General features: G+C 44.3%; 1 protein-coding gene across 2 annotated transcripts; it reads right to left on the bottom strand.

Moving 5' to 3' along the window:
• Nucleotides 1-20: 20 nt before the first annotated feature.
• Nucleotides 21-21,116, bottom strand: cables1 (Cdk5 and Abl enzyme substrate 1). Of its 2 annotated transcripts, XM_076744605.1 has the most exons (10): nucleotides 20,409-21,116; nucleotides 12,511-12,582; nucleotides 12,327-12,419; nucleotides 11,151-11,228; nucleotides 7,424-7,529; nucleotides 6,318-6,474; nucleotides 6,051-6,154; nucleotides 3,056-3,162; nucleotides 2,693-2,900; nucleotides 21-1,820 (listed from the first exon to the last, which is right to left on the bottom strand). In XM_076744605.1, the coding sequence occupies exons 1-10, from the start codon at nucleotides 20,993-20,995 to the stop codon at nucleotides 1,680-1,682; spliced, it is 1,653 nt and encodes a 550-aa protein (XP_076600720.1). In that variant the 5' UTR covers nucleotides 20,996-21,116; the 3' UTR covers nucleotides 21-1,679. The 2 variants fall into 2 exon arrangements, with proteins under 2 accessions (XP_076600720.1, XP_076600721.1); XM_076744606.1 differs by lacking the exon at nucleotides 11,151-11,228.
• Between the last annotated feature and the right edge of the window lie 1,027 nt (nucleotides 21,117-22,143).

Here is a 22,143-nt window from a genome sequence, read left to right as displayed (position 1 = left end):
AACACGTCGGAACCTTGTTTGATTGAACAAGCAAAGCAATTTATTTACAAACATACACAGGTAATAAGTGTCGCCCATGAGTCTTTCATGAGTGTGCATCTTATCGCAAAATCTTTGGGCTTGCAAACAGAAAAAAGCTCAGTCATGTTTTTCCACCCTAAATCAGCATAATCCAAGCTTTACTCATTTCAATTTGGTTTTGTGTTGGATCATCTCGACTCAAATAACCATCAGAACCTGGAGCAGCGTAACATTTAACATTTTCTTCAAGTAGGTCATATTGTATTGTTCCTGATCTGGTGGCCTCTCAATACTCTGCGGTGTTGTGCGAGATCATTTATAGGAAATTAAAAAAAAAAACAATCAAGTTGAGCGACTTGCCAAATAAATGGAATAATACTTTTCAATTTGGTCACATGGGTTGAGTAAATTTTCACTGTTTTTTTTAAAAAACATCCTCATTTTACAAATCAATAAATGCTGATTGTAGTTGTAAGCGAATGTTTGATCCGTGATTGATCCCTGTTGGGATCTCGTTTACGTCTTTCTCCTCCTCAGAGAGGTAAGAGGTCAGGTCGGCTAAACAGAAGAGTCCCTGAAGCCTGTGGGGACTCAGTGTCTTGCTCAAGGACACTTCCTGGCACAGGGTCTTGGCCCACATCCCAGAGCACCCCCGCTGCTGCTGCGCTGCTAATCCTGATCACCGCCTAATGGCATTTTTGCTCTCATGAACTTCAAAACTACCTTCCTGACCCCATTACAGCACCGTAAATGTGCTAGCAATACACTCTAACATAGAGCACAGGAAATTCGACACTGATAAAAGTGGGTCTGGTCTCCGTAAGTCCATAGCAAGCAACTGACTGGTAGAAAATGAATGGAATACTTCAGTGAAAATAGGAAGTCCCATCTTGTCTGCAAGTACCTGTGTACAAACAATCATTACTATTCATACGGATAGTCATGGCTAGAAAATCGGGAATAAACCAAAAGAAAGAAGAACAATTCAAATGTCCATCCAAATGATGTGTGTGCGGTGCTTATGAACACAGCTTATGTTTCAGGGTTAGTTCCCAAGCTCGTTAAAAGTCTGAAAAAAGTGTCCCCCTTCCCCCTGCGCCTGGCGTTATTCAAAAAGTGCACTTTTAAGACGACGACCTGCGAAAAGATGAGTCACTCTGAGGAACAGAAGTCCAGCCAAAACCAGCCACTTAAAAGGCTTTTTGATTAAATCTTTATGCAGCTCAGGAGGCAACCAATCATACCAAAGTTTACGAGGAGATAACTGAAAAGAGATGATAAAAACGGTACAATCATTGGTTGCTTTAATTGAGAATTAATATTCACTATCAGATTCAAAGCTCTCTTAATCAACAAGAGAGGCCTAAAATATACAAAGTGAAGATGAAGACGAGTGAAAACATGCAAACTGGAAAAACAACTTGCTTTGCAGACGGCTGAACCTTTTCTTTCAGAAGTCCGTGTAGTGATGATGAATGGAAAGAGTCAAACGATGGAGAGAAGTTTTGGAAACGTCCGTCCCTTTGGCTGATTTCAGGGCTCCGGGAGGAAGGAGCGCGTACCTTCGAGCGGTCAGACGGGGGACGAGGAGGGAGGATGGACAGCGTGGGGAGCAGAGGATCAGGAGGAGAGGTCGTCCTCCTGATGGCTCACTAATGCTAGGAGGCCTGCAGCAGGCGTCTGTAGTGGGGCATGATCTCGTGCTCTGGCAGGTGCAGGTTGAACTCTAACGCCACCAGGACGGGGAACTCGAAGGCAATCAGCTCTCTGCGGTTCACTCGGAACCTCTCTTCCAGTTTCTGCCAGAGAAAGAAGAGAGTGAAGATTAAACAGCAGAAACACGCAATTTCTTTCACGTTGTTTCTGCTCAGCCTCACGGCTGATTTGAACAAGGGATGCTCGTTTAGCTGGTTAACAAACCTGCCGTCGATGCAGTCATCGTACTCTATATGCTACCAGCTAAATAGAAGTCAAATGTTATGATTTTACTAAGATGAAAGCTAAATTTGTTGCTTTTGTCAGTTCATGAAACTGCTTTAATTAAAGGGCCGCTCCATTGATTTTACACATAAAAATCTATTTACTCCTCTAAAGAAGTACAACTGTGAAAAAACGCTTGTGATGTCTTCCACAGCTCTGGAGCTGTGTGAAAAAGTAACACACTAAAGACCCGGTTGAGCTGAGGAAATTTTAGCAGCCCGCATTTAAAGCTTAACCCATATTATACGCTAAAAAAATTAGGATTTCTCAACATCTGGTGCATCATTTTTGATCTGTTTTTAAAGAGTATCTTAAAATCTGACAAGATTTTTTTTAAAGTGAAACAGGAGCTTTCCAGCAACGCAGTAAGCTCTCTGAGAGTCTCCCGACAAAAAAGTGCCATCTGTCATTTATGGGATTTTATGGGGTTTTTGGGTACATGCCAAATCTGACACTTCGGATCAGCTTTAAGGTTTTTAAGATCTGAAAGTGTTGACACCTGTCATTTAAAAGGCTCAGTTTACTCAAATCATATTTTCCCATTTACTCTTGCGGATAGTTTTGTTTCAGGAATTAACACCTGGTTTGATTTGTTGACCTGGATTTGAGTGAACCGCCCCTTTAATCTGGTGTGAAGGCAGAAGGACGTCACAGCGCTCTCATATTTGGAGGTGCGAGTGGGCAAACTTACGTCGATCAGGAGCTTGACCTCGTGTTTCTTGAGGTCGCCGCCGATCTTGGCGGCCAGGAGGACGCAGGCTCCAGCGCAGAGTTTGCGATTCTGCTTGTTCAGTTTGCCTTGGAGAACGAGCTTTTCGAAGTAGACGAAAGCCATGGCCACCGTGGGCTCCTCGTAGCCGCATTCATCCTGTGCCAACTTTCTTATCTCCCTTTTCAAGCTGCAGGGAGGGGGAAAAGCAGGGAACGAGGAAAGGAAAGGGAAATAAAGACAGAGCTAATGTTAAAGAAAATAAAACATGAGATGGTAAATCACAAGTTAAATCATCTCGCCCGCAAAGGAAACCTGACTGGGACACATTTCTGTGTGCTTTACCTCCTGATCTTGCTGAGCGTCAGCCTTATGTGGGGGAATTTCTCCTTGAAGGTTTCGTTCATGTCCTTCTTGAGGTCAGAGGGTTTGACGTATTCAATGACGGTCGTCTGAAAAGAAAAACCAGAGGCGGTGTCAAAATGACCACACGTCCAGCAATGAGCAAGGTGACTGGATCCTCACACACTGGTGTTGGATTCCACTGGCCCACAACGAGGCTTTGCAGAGAGCTGGTGTCACTTTAAAGGATGAGACTGTATTTACTGTCAACAAATCCCATGAAAAGACCAGAACCAACAATGGATCCTGCCAACATGTTTACCCTCTGTGCCATTAAAACCATCACAGAGCCACGCTGTTGCACTGGTTGACATCTTCCTTCATTATGCTGCACATGGACACTGTGGCTTGTTTTGAGCCAATCCCACATATGCCGCCCCGTTGCTGTAAATACTCACTGGCACAATCCTCTGCTGAAAATAGTCCCAAACAAATTCATCATTTACTCCTCTTTGAGTAACGTTTGCTAAAAACAACAGCGGCCTGCTGCTTCAGCACATGACCGAGCGTGGATGCTGGAAAATACGGAGGGATGGACTCACACACAAGAACAAGACTTCCATTCAAAGTGCACTTCTCATGTCCAGCACTTTGTTCTGGAGGCAAAAGGAAAATCCATCGGCTGCAATGACTCCAGAACGCAGCTGTCAGAGTTGTAACTAGAAAAAGGAAATGTGACCATGTAGCACCTGTGCTGAGGTCGATGCAGTGGCCTGGGGTAAACTCTAGAATTGATTTCAAGCCTTCAATGCTCGTTTTTATGGCCCTACATGGTTTCGTACCACGTTATCTCTCCGACGTGCTTGTGAACCAGTTGGACCTCTCAGGCCGTCTGGTGACAGATCATGTTAGGTGTGCCAAACGACTATTGTCTGAAACTAAAAAGAAAACATTCCTTTACAGCTTTGCCTTTCTTTAGTCTGGTTTCCCCATCCTAATCATCATCTTATTGTATTTTTACTTTTAACTCAAGCGTCTCATTCTTTTTTTTATTGGTCTTAAATATCATTTGATTGAATCTTCTTTATGTGTGCGTTTCTTTTAATTGTGTTTACTTATGTCTAATGCTTCACTGTCCACAGAGTTCTTGTGGCTGTAGCTTCCAGGGCAGCTCACACTCTGAAATGAACTATGTCAATACAGTTTTGCCCGCATGCTTTAACGCCAGCCACACAGGATCATGACAACATTCACAAAGGTAGCTCCTAAGGTCGAGGAAAATGGCGACATTGTGAAGAAGAAGCCACACAGAAAGAAACATAAGCAGTCAGATGATCCTACAAACTGTCCCAAACACTTCTCAGACTAACCTCTGCTTCAGTTTTGACCTACCCTGCTCGCCGTAGCTGCATGCAGGATTATTGCCAACATGTTGGCTGCGCTCACCTTCAGTTTGACCTCCAACACTTTAGCCAGATTATCTGAACCACTTCATTTGGCTTGCTGCATGTATGTGCAGTATTTTCTCTTCCTGCTCTATTTCTTTTTCTCTCTCTTTTCTCACACACAAACACACACACACACACACACACACACAATTGATTTGAACATCAAAACACACATTACACATCCACATCTGCTTTTTTTTTTACAGTGCTATACATATATTGCCTTTTTAATTCTTCTGTTTGCATTGTCTTTTCTGTCCCAATTCCACTGAAAGCCCACCATAAAAAACATTGTCGTCGCGTTCCCAGACCTGAGCAATGACTCTGGTGTAGAGCTCAGTCCATTAGTTAATTTTGCTTTATCGTTTCTGTCATTTTTCAAGCAAAGGTGCAAAAAGCAGCTTCAAAAAACTCAAGATTTGCTGCTTTTCTTTGTCACATATGGCAGTAAATAGACATTTAAGTAAGAGCACGCTATGTCGTGGTGCTAAAAACAGGATGACTCTCATGTATGGAATTGCAGGGCACGCATGGAGTTTGAAAAATGGCATCCACCCCGAGCGCCATGCTACGGATCATGAACCATGAAGGAGAAGGAATGCTTATCAATGGCTGAAGCCCTGAGACATGAGCAAAACAAAGCATTTTTTTAACCACATTTAAAATGACTAATATGAGGGTTTTCTTGCTTCATATTCTAGTTCACACAAGTTTCCTCATTATCCACACAGTTAACTTAAAAGATCGCATCTCCTCAGCAGCCCCCCCTCAACCAGTGAAATGCTGAGAATTTACTGGTTCCATTCCTGTAATAAACACAATAGCCATTGTTGTGCGACGCTCAGTTCTGTAATTGGAGGAAGACCAAAAAAAAAAAAACAAAAAAAAACACAGCCTGGCCTTGACTGAACATTTCAACTATGTCTGTCCTTGTTGTGTATTCTGCCAGTCTCCGTAACAAAAACAGAGCCCACGAAAGAATGAGGTGGGAGTCCAGTCAGGTTTGTTTTTCTTTATCCAACCACGATAAAACATCCGTTCCTTTCCGGAAAAGAGCGAGAGTGATTGCTGCTCGGACACAAACACTGCACTAACTGTTGATCTGGTCAAGTGGCTGTTCAGTAGCTCCACACTGGGATAAAGTATGTGCATTCATTCAGGTCCCAGAAGGTGGGAGATAGTCTCGGCCAGTGACCTTGTTGATTAAAAGCGTCTGAAACATCCTCCTGGCTCTTTATCAAAAACAGCTGATAAAATTCAGGAGGATTTTTTTTTTTTAGAAAGAAACTGTCGAGGCAGACAAATCTTTCCGGTGTGTTATTGTTCTTGGTTGTGGTGGGAAAACTGAGCACAAAAGGTCCTACAATGACAAAAATAACCTTTAAAAAAAAGAGATACCAAAGGACGTCTCAACAACGCAAAACAGAGACTCGTGTCCTGAGTGAAAACAACCTTTCCATTCTGCTCTGGGGAGGACACGGCTGCAGTTTGTTATTGTTGCTGCTGGTGGTGGTGTCGGTGTGTAAGACTCGGTCAGAGCACTTTCTCACCATGTACGAGGGGAAGATCAGGACTCTCTTGTGTTTTCCACAAGGCCACTGCGGGTCATCCAGCAGATTGGGGTCATACTCCCGAAAGTCCCCCAAGTCATTCCCTGCCATGAGCACAAACACAACAACAAAGGTTGAGCCAGTTCACATTTGCGCTACGCCTTTTCCCATAAAGATACACTGGATAATGGAAAAACAAGGACGGAGCGCCAGGAAAACACAACATTCACAGTGAATAAGTTGAGTGCTTGCTGGCAGTCGGCTAACCTGTGTCTAAGCTGCTCTGGTTGCTGTTGGCTCGGCCCAAACTGAGGCTTCTATGGCTGGCGTTACGAGACTGAGAGAAAGATGAAGTGGAGTCGATGGTGTTTCTTCGGCCACCCAGCACATAAGTGGGATACAGGAACTGGGTGTAGGACACAGTCTGCAGACACAGGTGTAGTTACAATGTTGGTTTAAAAAATGTTTGCTCTTACAGCACCTGTTAGATTAACAGATCTTCTTCATGGCCGCATTTTGTCAAAGGAAATTACAGCACAGGTGGTACCAATAACATTAATATCTATTGCCTGTTTTAAATAAAAAAAAAAAACCTAAAAACTGTGTTCATTTGTGGGAATCACCTTGCTGAACACTGCATATGAAACACACAAGTCCTCCAAGTTTATTTTCTTAATTTATCAAAACCCCAGTGAAAAGACAAGGCAAGTAACTTGACCGAAGAGCTAGCTTAACCTAGCCACTGTAGCAGCTAGCAGTTAACAAGCTAGCGAGCTAGCTAAGTTTCCTTCCATTTTCCAAAATCTGTGCATTGGTCAGCTTTGACTGAGCAAATGTCTTGAGCACACACACATTTAAGACACTCATGAGTGAGAGGACATTGTGGGAAATAGCTGTCCAGCATTATTTAGTACTATTTTAGGGGGAAAAACATGTTTCAGATGTAGCTGCTATAACGTTAGCTACCAGCTTTGGAAGGTTTTCAAAGCAACTGTATAAATGTTTGTGTCGAGCACATCACAGGCTGGACAGACTACTCTGTGATAAAAACATTTAATACAAACTGATGAAGCAGCTAAAACACAGACAGCTGTTTTTTTCATGTTAAGAGTAATTGATGCCTCTGATCATTTTATTTAAAGTACTTCCCCAACACTGAATGTGAGTAAATCAAGACTAATGTCCACACACTACTACTTATATAGCAGCAGGCACAATCATAATAACATCTTATTTTACTCACTGCAGAAAGAAAATTATACAACATTGCAATTTATGTTGTTTACTTTGTGTGAACTGCTTATTTAAAAAAGACATACTATATTCAGAATTATATTCCCCCTCCACACAGCATACGTCTGCTGGCTTCTCACCTTTCCATCAGCTCCTAACTCCACTCCCTCCAGCCCGATCACCATCTCCTTGGCACTGACGCCTCCCGACGGGTGCCGCTGACGCCCTCCTTCCAGCTTTACATCCCTAATGAGCACAAGACCTTTAGAGCTTTCACCGCACAAACCATCCCGCAGCTTCTTATTACTCCCATCCCTCTCCTTAACCGTCTTGCTGGGGCCTGCTCTAGCTCACCTCCACATCTCTACATCAGAGAAAGGCCCTGTATCGATCTGCGCCCATCAGCTGGCCTTGTTTCTGTAATTGCCCGAGTCTTAGGGTGCATCTCAGGGCATTCAGAAATAAAGAGCGCCCTTGGGAGGAGGGATGGAGGGGAGTACGGTTTCGTTCCGGCATGCCGGTCTCCTCAGACTCAGCTGCTGCCTCACCAATGCCTGAAATGCCTTACTGCTGTGGGAGATTTGCAGGAGGTCAAATGCTGAAGCAAAAAACAGACGACTGGAGAGTGAAAATGTGTCAGTGGAGCAAACAGTGGAGAGCTCTCGACTGAACACATGTGGCCAAATATGCCTGGATTTAATGTCTGCTGGTGAGAACGTGCAGTAGACTTGAGCGAATACATGCAAAATAAAAAATATGGGCCCATTAAGTCATATTTAATCTGCATTTAAATGTTTGAATATGAGGATAGAACCATGGCAGTATTAAATATACTAAATAAAACAAACATAGGTACACACTGCTATGATTCAACATGCTATGCTTTAACTTTGCTTGATGATTTTAGGTCACCGCCAGCAGAGGCCAATGGGTGTGTGCACTGACAAAGAAGATTACATGCCTGAAGTCCACTTTATTCACGCTCTGCCATATTGAATAACTGATACCAAAGAGCTGATGGCGAGCCGAAAACTCTCATGCCTTTCAGCAGTTTCAGATATCTGATTTTAAGGTTGCTGGGGGGAAAAAAGTTATGATGAAATGCATTGCAGTGAATTGACTTGCTTTTGCAAAGCCAAACTATCCAAGTGTGCTTGTGTAATATCAACTTCAGCCTTATTTTAGCTCAATATTTAGACTGTAATGAAATTAGAGAATGACGACAGACAGCAGACATTAAATCGTAACTCTGCTTTGTTTTTCTACTCCTCCCTTATCTCCCCTTGCTCTGTCTTGCTTTCTGTTTATAATGGTGACCAGATAAACAGAAGAAACTACACAGTGGGCCCTCACATGACTCCCCCAGTATTGTGATGACATGTGGGGCCAATCTGTTATAATGAAAACAGTGTTATCTGGCAGACAGGCACGTCAGGACACAAGGTTGACAGATGCATCGGGAGATCCCCAGGCAGCACACGTCTTACAGAACAGAGGAGATTGAACAAAAAAAGGGGGGAAACATAAGACACGGGAAGCTTTCTAGGGAGAGAGCTTTCCTATGAAGCCATCCAGAAAATAAATTGTTGCACTTCAGTCTGCTGAGAGTAAGGAGCGATGACAGGAAATCAGAAGAGAAGCCGAAATTGCTTAGTAACATGCATGAATAGGAATTACTGGCTTCAAACATCTCTATGTTAGTCGTGTTATAATCAGGGCAAAGTGCTCATCAGGCCTTGCCAAATGTTTCTATATCTAGAAATCAGGCCAACTATGAATTGATATTAACCTGAGAAGAAACTCCACCCCCGCTGGTTACTTCACGCCACATACTTTACAGCGAGCATAAACAGTTTAGGGCCGGGTTGGCTGGCTGTGTTTGTCATAATATTGCCCCACACTCTTATGCAAGCTGCACTCATTACACTAAACTTAGAAGCATGGCTAAATCACACTTTATTAATCCCTGTGAGGAAATTTTTCCCATCTAACTTTTTAGCCTGGAACTTCTACAACACTCCACTGCCAGGAGCGTTAGCTAACATGCATGTCTTTTAAGGTCAGAGACACTGAAGCTTATGAGGAAACCCATGCCAGCACAGGCAGAACATGCAAAGTCCACACAGAGAAGCCACAGTCGACCAGAGTGGGCTTTGAACCCTCGACCATCTTAGCTGTCACGAGACAGCGACGCCCCATAAACAGATGTCTGATTCAACAGGCTTTTAGTCAGCACAGTTTAATGATTTCTTTCACTTTCTTGTTGACAGATGAGAAGATCAGCACCACTCTCACGTCAGTGCGTTTAACACGAAGCTAGAGCCAGCTGCCTGTTAGCTTAGCTTAGCTTAGCTTATCTTATCTTAACATGAAGACTTGAAGGAGGGGGACACACCTCGTTTGGCTCTGTCCAGGCCAAGATAGAAATAAAATCCACTTTCCAGCACCTCTGAAGCTTACTAAACAGCACGTTATATCTCTTTGTTTATTCTCTAAGAAAAAATAAAATATGAAATATATCAAATTTAAAGGACAAAAATGTCATGTTGTCATCATGTTTTACTTTGTGCTTTAAAAGGTGCTAGTAGGCATACTTCTTTTTTACTTCTGGACAAGGCCAGGCTAGCTGTTTGCCCCCGCTTCCAGTCTTTATGCTAAGCTAAGCTAACCATCTCCTGGCTTTAGTTTCATATTTAATGGGTGTGTGAGTGGTATCAATTTTTTCATCTAACTCTTGTCAAGAAACCACGTAAGCGTCAAACCATTCCTTTAAATTTAAGCATCTCCTGTTGTACATGTAGGAGATATTGTCCCTGTATGATTTTTGGGAGCATGTCTGACTGCTGTGTAAAATTTGGCATTTTTTGTTCATGGGGCAGTGGTTGTAGTGAGCGTAAAGACAGGTAGAAAGAAGGAAGAAGAGGAAAATAATACATGCATTCAGCCGTTTGGGCCCAGTCGTCTTCAAAAATGTTGTTTTGCAGTGACAACATTTGACCGGGCCAGCCAGCGTCTAACTGTAAACTGTCAATTAGCAGCAAAGAGTGCATACCGGATAGCCCTGGGGGTTTATTAACTCTTGACCTTGCACTGATTGGCTGGCTTAGTAAATTCCACAAATGGATTGGGCCTTTTATGCTCTTCACTAAGCCCCGGTGTGAAGCTTTTCTTTCAGTGCATTGTATTCTCTGGTGTTTATCTGTCCCCTTTCTCTTTCGCTTCCTCCAAAACACACCGTTTCATGTGACCAAGGCCGTACCAGAGCTATCCCGCATGCAAGCCAGGTGGGTCCCATCACATAGAGCCGTGCGTTGCTTTAAGCACCGAGAAATGTACACTTAATATACCAAAACCTACTTGACAATAAACTGCCATGGCTGTGTGCACGCAACAGAAACTCCAGTCTGCATTTTGGATAATTAGGCCACAGAAAGCATGTGAAAATAATTCAAAAACCCTAAGAAGAGCAGGGCCCCTGGGAAAGGTGAATCTTGAATGCTAAACAGCAAAGCCAGCGACAGTTGCGACACATAAAAATGGGTTGACTTGAACAAAAAGGATGAGTGTCCAAAAGCCACCGGAGCCATTATGGAAAAAAGCAATACAAGCAACAAGCACTGGGCTACAATACAGCCTACATATATATATATATATGAAATTAAGCCTTTGAAGCCCATTTCAGCCCACTGTTCAATTATTCATGAGACCTTAATGGTAAAAATGCATCCACCAAAACCAACCCGTAGCAATGTATGCACCAGTCAAAGGAGAGTACATCCACAGAAAAAGAGGGATGAGAAAACAAAGGGAAAGAGGGAGCACAGGCTGGAGGAAGTTACAAGGTTCGGCATGCTGTAGGATACATACCCTGCTTGGCTACAATCTCGATAGGGCAGGACAGAAAATACACTATAGAAGGATCTTCTGCCACTGATAAGGACTATCCTATGAAAACAAAAATGGTAAACAAGCTAATCAATATCTATCTGACAAGGTTAAAGTTGGAGAGAGTGTGCAGTAAATGTAAGAATGCAGAGAAACTTCAGTGCGAGTGTGTTGTTTTGTAGTCTTGTAGCATGTGCAGTCACTGGTTTGGGGGGAAAATAACGATGCATTTTTAGTATTTTTTTATTAATATACGCTATTTTTAATCTCGACTGGCTTGTGCTTGTGTAAACATGCATACAGTATCCAATCAGAGATGTTTTCCACTGACCAGATGGTCAACGGCACAGAGCAAAAGCGGCTCTGAGCGAAGTCACACTACAACAACCTAAGAATTACTTCTTTTAATAGCTGCAACTCACAGACACATGATGAATCTGACTACTCGGCCAAAACGGACATCAGGACGTAAACAGCGTGAGTCATGTGTCTGGATGTGAGGGAAAAACAGCTTTACCTATCAGGTGATTGAGTTCAACAAGTGAGACGTACCGAGGTGTCTAAACACGAGATCTGCTTCTTCATATGAGCCAGATGCTGAATGATAGAGCGGTAGATTAAAACTCAACTGAAAAATTAGTTTCTCCAAAGAATGGGACATTGATAGTGATGAAAATCCTCAGCAGTATGACTCAGAGACTCCTCCTACGTCTGCGGGCCTGGATTAAACAACCATCCTTCCTTTAGTAACGTTCTGCACGCCCACTAAAACAAACATTAACACCACTGCGCCTCAATCTGTCGTATGTTTAGGGATTTGTGTGTAGAATACATGATTGTGTAAACGGTGACACAATGATAAGTGGTTCAGCTTTCAGTGGTGATTTCACAGTGCGAATGCTAATAATGTAGCAGCGATCAAACAGGTTCAAATAAATTTCAATCAGATTCAACTCTTTGTACATGGAGAGGATTCTCAATCAATGACATTTCATTTAGAAGTCAGCGTGGCATGCAGTGAACGAGCCGGGCCTGCTGGCCTACAATGTGGCCTGTAATGTGAGAAACATCCGAGCTGCAGTTCATTGACTGGGGCAGCCTGCCATTATCCACTGAGGACTTGTATTGACTAAGGGATGGCGTTGTTTGCCTTCGTACCTTCCATTGCGCATATCGTGTTGCCTCATGTTCTTTATGAAGTGGATCTTCTTGAAGCTCTTTGGTCGGGGTGAACCCGATAGGGTTCGGCATCTAAGATGTAAAACAAACACAAAACATCAGAGGCTTAATAAGCAGAAACTGGGTCAGTGGGACACTGGAGTATTTCTGGGCAGTTTAATACCTGCGTAGAGGAGCATTCTCCTCTATGTCCTCTAGTGTTTCAAGCGAAGAGCGCTGAGAGATGAGCCTTCGTCTGGGAGGACAAAGGGGAAGTTTGAAGTTAGAGGATATGAAGAAACATGGTCACATCAAACACAGGACTAACGGCAAAACAGGTTTTAGAAGAGCCAACTCTCTATGATAATAATCCTTTTCATGATGTTTTCTTTTTTTGGACAAACATGGACAGCCCTGCAAAGCAATTTCATTAAAAGGCACAACACTAAATCAAAGTCAGTTCCACAGCAGAGCGGGCGCTGAAAGCTCGTCCATTTTCCTCATAAATTCAGGTCAGTCTAGCTTTTGGAATACGACCCCGATTAAGTTTGGACGCTGTGTGAAACATAGACAAACAGAATGCAATCGTTTGCAAACAAACTGTGTTTACAGACAATGCTTTTGTGTTCCTGAGCTCATGTAATGTCCATAATATCATTTATACCCCATCACTATCACCTGTTACCAATGAACCTGTTTACCTGTGGAACGTTCCAAACAGGTGTTTTTGGAGCATTCCACATCTTTCCCAGTTTTTGTTGCTCCTGTTCAAACTTGTTTGAAACATGTTGCTGCATCAAATTCAGAACAAGCGGATATTTACAAAAATGAACGAAGGTGATGAGATCAAACATTAAATATATTGTATGTTATAGAAGATTAGCAGGTGATCATGTTCTGTTTTTGGAATCAGGGTTGTAAATAATCCTTTTTGTGATATTTTTTTTTTTTTTTTTTTTGCCAAACACATGGACACACGGCCCTGCAAAGCAATTTCATTAAAAAGGCACAACAATAAATCAATGTCAATTCCAACTGAAAATTGTATTTCCTCACAAACTGAAGGTTTGCTTTTGGAATAAAACAAGGTACAGGCAACGTGTCAGTAGGTGGATAAACTATTCAGCTCACTGTAGAGAAACTGAACAGTGTGGAAGATACCGATCACTCATTTTCCAGTGAAGAATCTGATCATGCATTCGAGCCAACCTTTGATTGGTTACACATTTCCATCCAGATTCTATGGAAACATTTCAGCCAGGACTGAGAAAACAACAAGGTTCGATACTCAGCCCTGGAACAAAGTACGTGTGTGGTCGCTGAAAGTCTTGAAACAAAGGTCAAACAACGGTGTAAAATTATCACCCGTCTCTGTACGTTCTGTGGTTAATTTACAAAAACAAGTCTTGGATGGTGGAGTTTAACCATCCGTCAGCAGCGCCGGGTGTCTGTGTGGTCAATGATCACTCCTCAGTCTTGCTATAGATCACAGAGAATTTTCCAGGATCAGAGCTGCTAAGAGGATAACAAGCTGGCTCGGCAAGCACTTTGTGTAACACATTTTGTCACAGATGGCCTTTATTTCACACTTCTAGTTGCACGACTCAACAGGCTAACGCTGCTGGACCACTTTTATATGATGGTCTGCCAGATTAAGAAACAAACCCACATGTGACAGCTAAGCATGCCGGAGCTGTTCCAAAATGACGTCGTAATTGCGAGTTTAGCACCACAATAACGACATAATCCATCTCATTAGACAGCCTTACAAAGTGACCACATTTAAAGCAGTGGAAATTAACACATTTGTGGTCACATAACAAAAATGTGGCGCGTTCTCCCAAAGGGTCCGACTATCATCGAGTATTCAACGTGCAGCAAAGCCCAGCAAGGGTCTGACTGTTCACACCAAGCAATGCTGAACATCATCTTGGTTTAATTCCTGCACAATTCAAAATGTATTACCAGGCTGTAGACCACGCAGCATCGAGACAAACCGATGAAACTCGACCTGACCCACACACAGCAGAGGTTAAAGCAGAGGGGCTGGTTAATAAATGACGGAGCATGAGGACAGATTAACAGAAGATGACTCTCCTTGAGGATCTCTCGGGGTTTAAACCAACACGAGCTGAGTGAACACTGTACACCAGAGGAGATGGGGTGAGATGAGTGTTTACATGAGGAGACAGACTGTTGAAGCAGACGGGGAACTGAGGGCCATTATACTGGCTAACCTTCTGTATATTATGAGCCAATGAAATGCTGCTAAAGTGGAGGGAAGAACATCGAGCTCTGATAAAGGGCATAAACAGAACATCTTTTAGCCCTGGTGATTAGGACGGCTGACATCAACACTGTGTGAGTCGAAGGGGTCGTAATGACGGGGCGTGACCTCTGCCTGAAGGTCAGACGAGCGGGGTCATGTGATTTATGGGCATACGTCATCCTTCTTCAGTGACAGCCCTCAGAGGTGGACGGCTGGGGAAGGATCTGAGATGACAGACAAAGGCCTTGTCCAAACCTGTATGGAAAAACCAACGTTTTCCCGAGCCTCTCATTCACATCAGAACAGCGTTTTAGGTCACAAAAATGGCGAAGCAACAACAACAATGGCGGACTACTGGTTAGTTTACGTTTGGTTAGCACTGCTTGGCCGTGCATCAAAAAGGTGTTAAATAACTATAAATACAGGAACATAAGCTCAGTGTGCACGCTCGACTTTATCGCCACCTATTGGCCCAGCACGCTTGTTCGAGCATTCAGAATTGTTTTTGTGTTCCCGTTTCGTTTGAGATATTCTGCAAAATGAAGGTTGTGTGGACAGATTTTTTCTCTAAACACAGGGGAAAAAAATATCTTCGAATATTCAGAAATATATCCGGATACGTGAAGTCAAGGCTAAACAGGACGAGACTGTGTTTTCTCTGATGGTGCATCACTTCATACGTTTAACTACTTGATGTCAAATGAAGCTTTTACAAGAATTAAGGCAATAAGGAAACACTTTCAAGGTGTCGTGTCTCCAAATTTGTTGAATTTTGAGATAAAATGGGACGTTAGCATGGAAACAAAAGACTATTTTTAGCCTTAAGACTTTCAGTCTGTAGTCCAAAGCGGACTCAAATTCAGAGTTTCTATCCGAAGGCTTGACTTAAAGGTGTACTAAGAAATATTCTTGCATAAACAATGGATCAAATAACTATGTGCAGGGTGGAAGGTGTTAAGAATTATCACCAAACACTCCTCGGCTCTACAAGCACTTTAGATTTTTTCAGCTTCCTGTTTTGGTTGACTCTCACACCATGCGGCACACAGCTGCCTTGAACAAACCCATTTGATTTCACCGACAGTCAAAACTGTTGAAGCCTCATCTCAGCTTTTGGCAGGAAAGACGGGACTGTACATTTTGTCCCATCGCTCGCAGTGAAGGCGTGATCACTTCAGAACAGATGAGAGCAACCAACAGCTTTCAACATTAATTTTGGTACGAGCATCCGCAAAGAACGTTACACTATACCCCCAAACCGTGCCAAAAAAAGAAATAACCTCGTATTAGAGCCATCTGTCTCCACTCTGTGTGACATTTAGTCAGTTTTCTGGTCCAAATCTCAATTGTCTGAATTGTTCCTGTTCTTCAAAAATCACCAGTTGGTCTGAAGGGCATGTTTGCAGTTCACAAGGACATAAAGGGACTGTGAGTACTTTGATCCAGACCCTGCAGATGAACAGCAGCAGCAGGACATGTTTTTAATGCAAAAGATGTTTTCCAGGCCGCTGCAGATCCTGGAAACAATAACACAGGCCAGGCCACTCATTCACCTCGGACAAACCTCCAACAGCCAGGGTTAGAACAGTCAGTTTCTGCACAGTTTGACATTAACAAGGCCCGGTCAGACGCTTCAAAGGAGCCTCACTATAAATCAGTGGCACAGGAGCAACAAACGAGCATCCCTCAGACACAATGCCTCCAATTGTTGCCTCAAGTAAATTAAAGCATGTTTCATAAACGCAGCCCATGTGGCTTTAAGCCTTTCCTACTGCAAAACACAATATCATCCTCTTGCAAGGAAAATGTTTCGAAAATCTATTGATAATCCTGCCCGGTGGTGTCATGCAATGAAGCTATAAAACTCAAGTGGACTATTTAGATGTGGAGATTACACAGTTTCACACGTACGCCCTGTTGGCAGCTTGCCATAGGACATAGTATTCTATTTTGCCGGAGAGTCGTTGTGTGGAAATAAATGTAGTGTTCTGGGCTTCTTCACACAAATACAACCCAGGCAAACGTAAATGTGATTATTCAGATTTTTAAAAAAAAACTACAGTCTGAGCAGTTCAGCCTCTCTGATCCTCAAACGCACTGGGAGTACAAATGGGATGCATCAGCATATTTGAGTAATAAATGGGGAAGTTAAGGACACAGAAACACAAATAAAACTCTTCTGGTGTGCAACATATGGCGCTGTTCGCTGTCCAGGGTCAGAAACAGAACGAGTCATGATGTGGAAACTGAACTCCAGCGTCCAACTTGAGACTGCGTGAAGTAAAACACATGCTGACCCTTGTTACTCGGCCTTACGCTTGACAAATCTTACGGGCTTTGCCGAGCGTTTGTTGACAGCTCAGACATTGAGAGGCTGTGAAGGAAAACCAGGCATTCTTATATAATGCAGCCATTATGCCAACCATGACCTCAGCGAACAACAATCAACCTCATAACCAGAAGTATGTGACCCAATCGCACAAAAACGCCACGGCACCATTATAATGGCTTGCGCTGCTTGTTTTCCAGCCACAGGCTCTGCTGCCTCATGCTAAAAAAAACATCTTGTTAAAACACTGTAAAGTACATGACTCTGCACTACCTAATGGTGGTGGGAACATAACTACAAGAAGACATGAGAAGACTTAGCCTGCCTGTGTTTTAGTGGGGAAGGGACACAATGAAAATAGCTCTACACTTAAGGCAGAGAAGGCCAGATGGTAATAGGTAGGCTATATTTAAAGCGCAGCCCTTCAAATGCTGATTCACGATGGGCTGAGGAGTGGAAGGAAAGCTGAATATGAAATCACCCATCATTTTCGTGCATTGGAATCTGATGAGGATATGGTGTAAAGCAGCTTTGGCCTCAGAAAGTCTATTTTGGCGGCACATCAGAGGCTCTGCGACTTCCTGAATGGGAGCAGGACTGAAGGCCAAAAGTCTGAGGGGAGAGTGTGTCTCTGATGCCCCTGGGAGAGGAAGTGGAGGACAGAAAATACAGAGCGGAGAGCCAGGCTGCTTCTCAGAAAGCCTGGGCATCCTGCCTCTCCCAGCCAGGGACCTCTGGACACGTTTCCACCAGCTGCCCTCAGAAAACAAACCAGGCACTGTGCAGAGAGCTCGTCTGTCTGCGCGCCGGTGGAATATGGCCGCGCTCCATCAACAGGTTGCTTACGTCTCAACATTAGAATTCACTTTGTGCGGCCGTCCTCCGCGCACATTCCAAAAGCAGTCAGAGTTTAAGGGCCGCGTGCTGTATATACTGAGCGAGCATTGTGGCTGGATGTCACTGAACCTCAGTGCGTTTTTACTACCAAACTAAACGTGCCCACTGCACCAAGAGCTGAAGACTCACGAGTCGTCAAAGCTGGCAGGGAACGTTCTGAGAGGACGGTTTGTGATTTAAATCCCAATTTTTCACTGTTTATTCAGGCTAAGATCTTGCACAGCTGCTTTTGTTAAACACTTGAGAAGTTTGGCTTCTTTCGCTAAATAATAAAGTTTTACATACACAGGCCCTCCAAAAAAAGCTGAGTCACTGTGTAAAGCATAAATAAAACAGAATGGGATCACTTGCTAATCCTTTCTGACATATACTCAACTGAAAACAGTCCAAAGACAACATATTTAATGTTTGTTGGGACAGGAGCAACTAAAGACTGGGAAAGTTGTGGAATGCTCCAAAAACACCTGTTTGGATCATTCCACAGGTAAACAGGACAGGATTTACACATATGTATTATCAAAAAAACATGCACATACAACTCTGCACTGTTCATTACCACCATTTATTCCTATTCGTTCTTCTTGACCTTGAAAATATGACAAAATTATCTCACCACACAGTCCATTTAGTATTTGTTCTGGAGCTTTCAATCATACCAAACGACCTTCCTCAACAGACGGGATTTGCTGAGCTGTCGCAGAACTGTAGTATTTTTTTTTTCTTTTTTCTTTTTCAGTTTTCTGATTTTACATTTTCTTCTCATCCAAGGCCCAGAGCAGCCAGCGAGGAGCCGACTGCTGTCTCACAGATCAAGACTGAACGTCCGTCTTGACCTTTAAGCCAGCGTGAACAGCAGGTGCGTGAGGTGTTCAGGAAAATGGAAATTCAAACATCTCTGATTCGGCTCTGACTCTGACGTCCGGGCACGAGGCAATCTGTCGAGGGAGATAATGTGAACTAAACAGACTTTGTGGTGAGACTGTTTGTCAGCTAATGTTTACTTTATTTTGAGCCGGGGTATCATGAATTTTTGAAGCTGCAGTGCTGAGTGTGGATCGCACGTCCTTCTGAGGTGTCCTCTGCTGTTTTGTGCTTCTTGAGCATCACTACACTATAAAAAAAGGTCTCTCAGAAATCACAGAGCACATTAAAAAATGATTCATGCTGTCTTGACTGTTATATCATCTCTTTAATGCACTTATCTCACTGTCAAAAAGCTCAGATTAAGACTTTCGGAAGCTGTTAGTTTGGCTGTGCAATTTCCATGAGGTCAGGAAGGGGAACTGAATGCTTAGAGTGTTTCACCATGAAGCAGCGCTTCCTGAGAAGTCTGGCAGAGGCACCAGAGGGAGGGGAGGATTTGGGTAAGAGAGGGGGCCTCAATGGAAAGCAGAGCACAGAGGATTTGACAGCAGGTTCTGACAGTGAGAGGACCATGAGACGACTGTCACTGACTGCTGCCCCGCTGCGAGGAGAGACCCTCCAAACTCCCCTCGTGCCTCCAGGGCGGACAAAGAGGGCGAATCAAAGGACGTGCACGTGGAGCAGCAAGCCCCTGTTATGCATGTTGTTGAGCAGGAGTGTAGGGTTACAGGATGTTTACAGAGGAGATGGAGACAGCAGGTGTGCACCAGGTTGTCGGAGTGACATTCACTAAAAATAATTAGAGCAAATTTGACAAAGAGCATGAGAGCATGTGTGCAAGACAGAAACTGATGAGGCGTTCTGCTGAGTCCCCTCTCTGTGGAAACTAGGTTACAGCTCCACAGCTGCTGGACCTGTGAGCGCACTGAATCCATCTGCCCCCCCATGCAGACCGGCCAGCCAGAGGCCGACAAACACCTGCGTGGAGGAAATGTAGAAACAGCTGAACTTTATCCTCCCGCTGTTTATTGTTGCGTTCACGCAGACTGTGTTGCTAAGAACCGAAAGTACCTTTTCAAAAACAGCTGACTGTAAAAAAGAAAAGAAAAAAAAAAACCTGAAAGCTGTTCCTGGAGTTCATTCATTCAAGGCCCTGGCACATGCCGTTGTGAGGAAACAAAACGCAAACACTTGACCCACTGGAAGTGCAAAATAAAAGCTGTTCTGCATGTTTGAGGCCTGAACTTAATCAGGGATTTGCCAAACGCATGAGGAAACCTACTATAATTTAACAAATTAAAAAAATAATCTGCCTGCTTCTGCACACCGGTGATTAGTGATGCAGCACAGAATGCAACAGCAGGTTTGTCAGTGTATCTTATTGAAACTCAAAAATATGACATGGTTATGAAAACAAATGAAACCTTGATAACTGTCTGCAGGACTCACTGCTCCTATGCAAGCTTGCACCACCACATTGTGTGGTGGTGGTGGTGGTGGTGGTGATGATGTTGGTGGTGGTGGTGGGAGGAGGAGGCATGCACGGTTGAGTTTTTGCTTGCTTGCCATGATGACATCAGTGTACAGCTCAGTGACCTGACTGTGCACATCCTGCAGACAAGCTTGGACCATCAAAGTCGCGCCAACCACACTGTTAATGCACGTTCTCCAAAACACACACACACACACACACACACACACACACACACACACACAGAGTTACCTTGATCTCTGCAGCTCTATCGCTGAGTTGGCTATCTGTCCGCCCTCCAGGCTGTAGCTCTGGGGAGCTTGCCTGGAGTAGGGGGCAGGTAGGATTCCCTGAGTGTACGTCTGCAGCCTCCCTCTAGTCGAGGCTGGGACCGCCGAGAAAGGCGAGCTGAACATGGAGGGCACGAACGCGTCGACGTCCGCGTCCGAACCGGCCGGGGCAGCTGCGGGACCCGTCCCAAAACTGGCCCGACTGCTGGAGAGGAGAGCCTGGTTTGCAAAAGCGAGCGCCTGGGCGGCCGTGGTGGTCGCCGCCGCCGCCGCCGCAGCAGCAGCAGCAGCAGCTCCGGCGGCGCCAGCCGCCCCGTACGCCGAGCGCTCCGGAGAAACCAGGCTCTGTCTAGTCCTAGCTTCGAGCGAGTTATCGTCTTCGTTTTGGTGGTCTGCATCGTCTTGCACGGGTCGTCCATCCAGAGAAATGTTGCTGAGAAAAGACAGCGCCGCTTGCCTCCTCCTCGGGTCTATGCGTTTCCGCGTATGCTCGATACTGGAGTGCTTGATCTGTAGCGTGGCTGTGTTGCTGCTCGTGGCAGCCGCCATGGTCCGCGTCCAGCGATCCGAGTCCCCGCACCAGCGATCTTACCTTGCTGACATGAATACCGTGTAAATCGTGCCTGTGTTGATGAATGGTAGTGGCCTGTCTTTTAAGTACATGCGTTTAACTGGGTGAAAACAGGGAGGTCACGTGTGTGCAGTATTGTGGCAGCACAGGGAAAATTTGGACCAATGGGCTGTCAGGAATACATGTGTGGTATTTTTTTTTCCCCCTTTTACCTTTTCCTGACTGCTAGAGCCTGCACTCGCTGCTCTAACACGATGTGCCAAAATCACACAACCTAAGCATCTCCGAGACAATCCCACCAGCACGATATTAGTCTATGAGCAACATTTTCATCCTCTCCCATCAATTTGAATAACCCACTCCCACAAGACATGCAGAGCACGATGGCATGAAAACTTTCTGCTCTCAGCATTACTAATCTCACTCAAGCATGGCGAACGAGCTGCTCGCTGCTTCCTCGATCTGCACAAGGCGCAATAGTACGCACAATGATCAATGGGCGCTGACAGAACGGACCCCAGCTCTGTTTGTTTTGAGAAAATACATCATTTTCTGAATTGCACAAGTCAGCATCTCTGCAGCAATTGCGCCATCTGTCTGCTCGACGTGCACTGCGTGTGCTGTTTTAGGCGATAACCCCATTAAATATGCCATCTAGCGGATTTTTTTGGTGACAGCCGCGGCGGGTCATGCAGGGGCGTAACCAGACCGGTGTGATGGAGAGCTCTGGAGAGGCAGGGCTGGGGGATTGAGGGTGTGCTATTGTATTATATACTCATTTAAGTTTCTCCAAGTTAATATGAGACTTAATCAGCACCCAGAGGTGAAATTCACGGCCTTGTGGGGAAGACTGCTCACTCTCCAAATCAATTATTTGAAAGGTTAAAAGAGACTTGAACAACGAACAGAGGACACAAATGTGTGTCCTCAGATTTTGAAATAAAGTGATGTTAAACAGTCCCTGCTGTGCTTGTATTAAACTGTTAGGGGTCCCTGGGAGAGCAGAAAATGCTCCGGAGCCCATGGTGACCCCTGTTATGAACCCTGTTGCCGTGTTCCCACCAAGCACAGCGCAAGCAGCCCAACACACACAGCAGCTTCTTCACTCCAGACCCAGAAAACAACC

The sequence above is a fragment of the Chaetodon auriga genome, chromosome 12 (assembly GCF_051107435.1).
Source record: "Chaetodon auriga isolate fChaAug3 chromosome 12, fChaAug3.hap1, whole genome shotgun sequence".
In the NCBI taxonomy this organism is placed as follows: Eukaryota; Metazoa; Chordata; class Actinopteri; order Chaetodontiformes; family Chaetodontidae; genus Chaetodon; species Chaetodon auriga.
Note: the sequence above shows the minus strand (reverse complement) of the source record. Positions and strands in the feature narration are given on the sequence as shown.

Bases quoted from the DNA above. Each gene is read 5' to 3' on its own strand.
- cables1 (XM_076744605.1), bottom strand. From the start codon at position 20,995: ATGGCGGCTGCCACGAGCAGCAACACAGCCACGCTACAGATCAAGCAC. The intron at 12,583-20,408 runs GTAACTCTGTGT...TTGTCCTCCCAG, and splicing joins ATAGAGCTGCAGAGATCAAG to ACGAAGGCTCATCTCTCAGC. The intron at 2,901-3,055 runs GTAAAGCACACA...CCCTCCCTGCAG, and splicing joins ACGCTCAGCAAGATCAGGAG to CTTGAAAAGGGAGATAAGAA.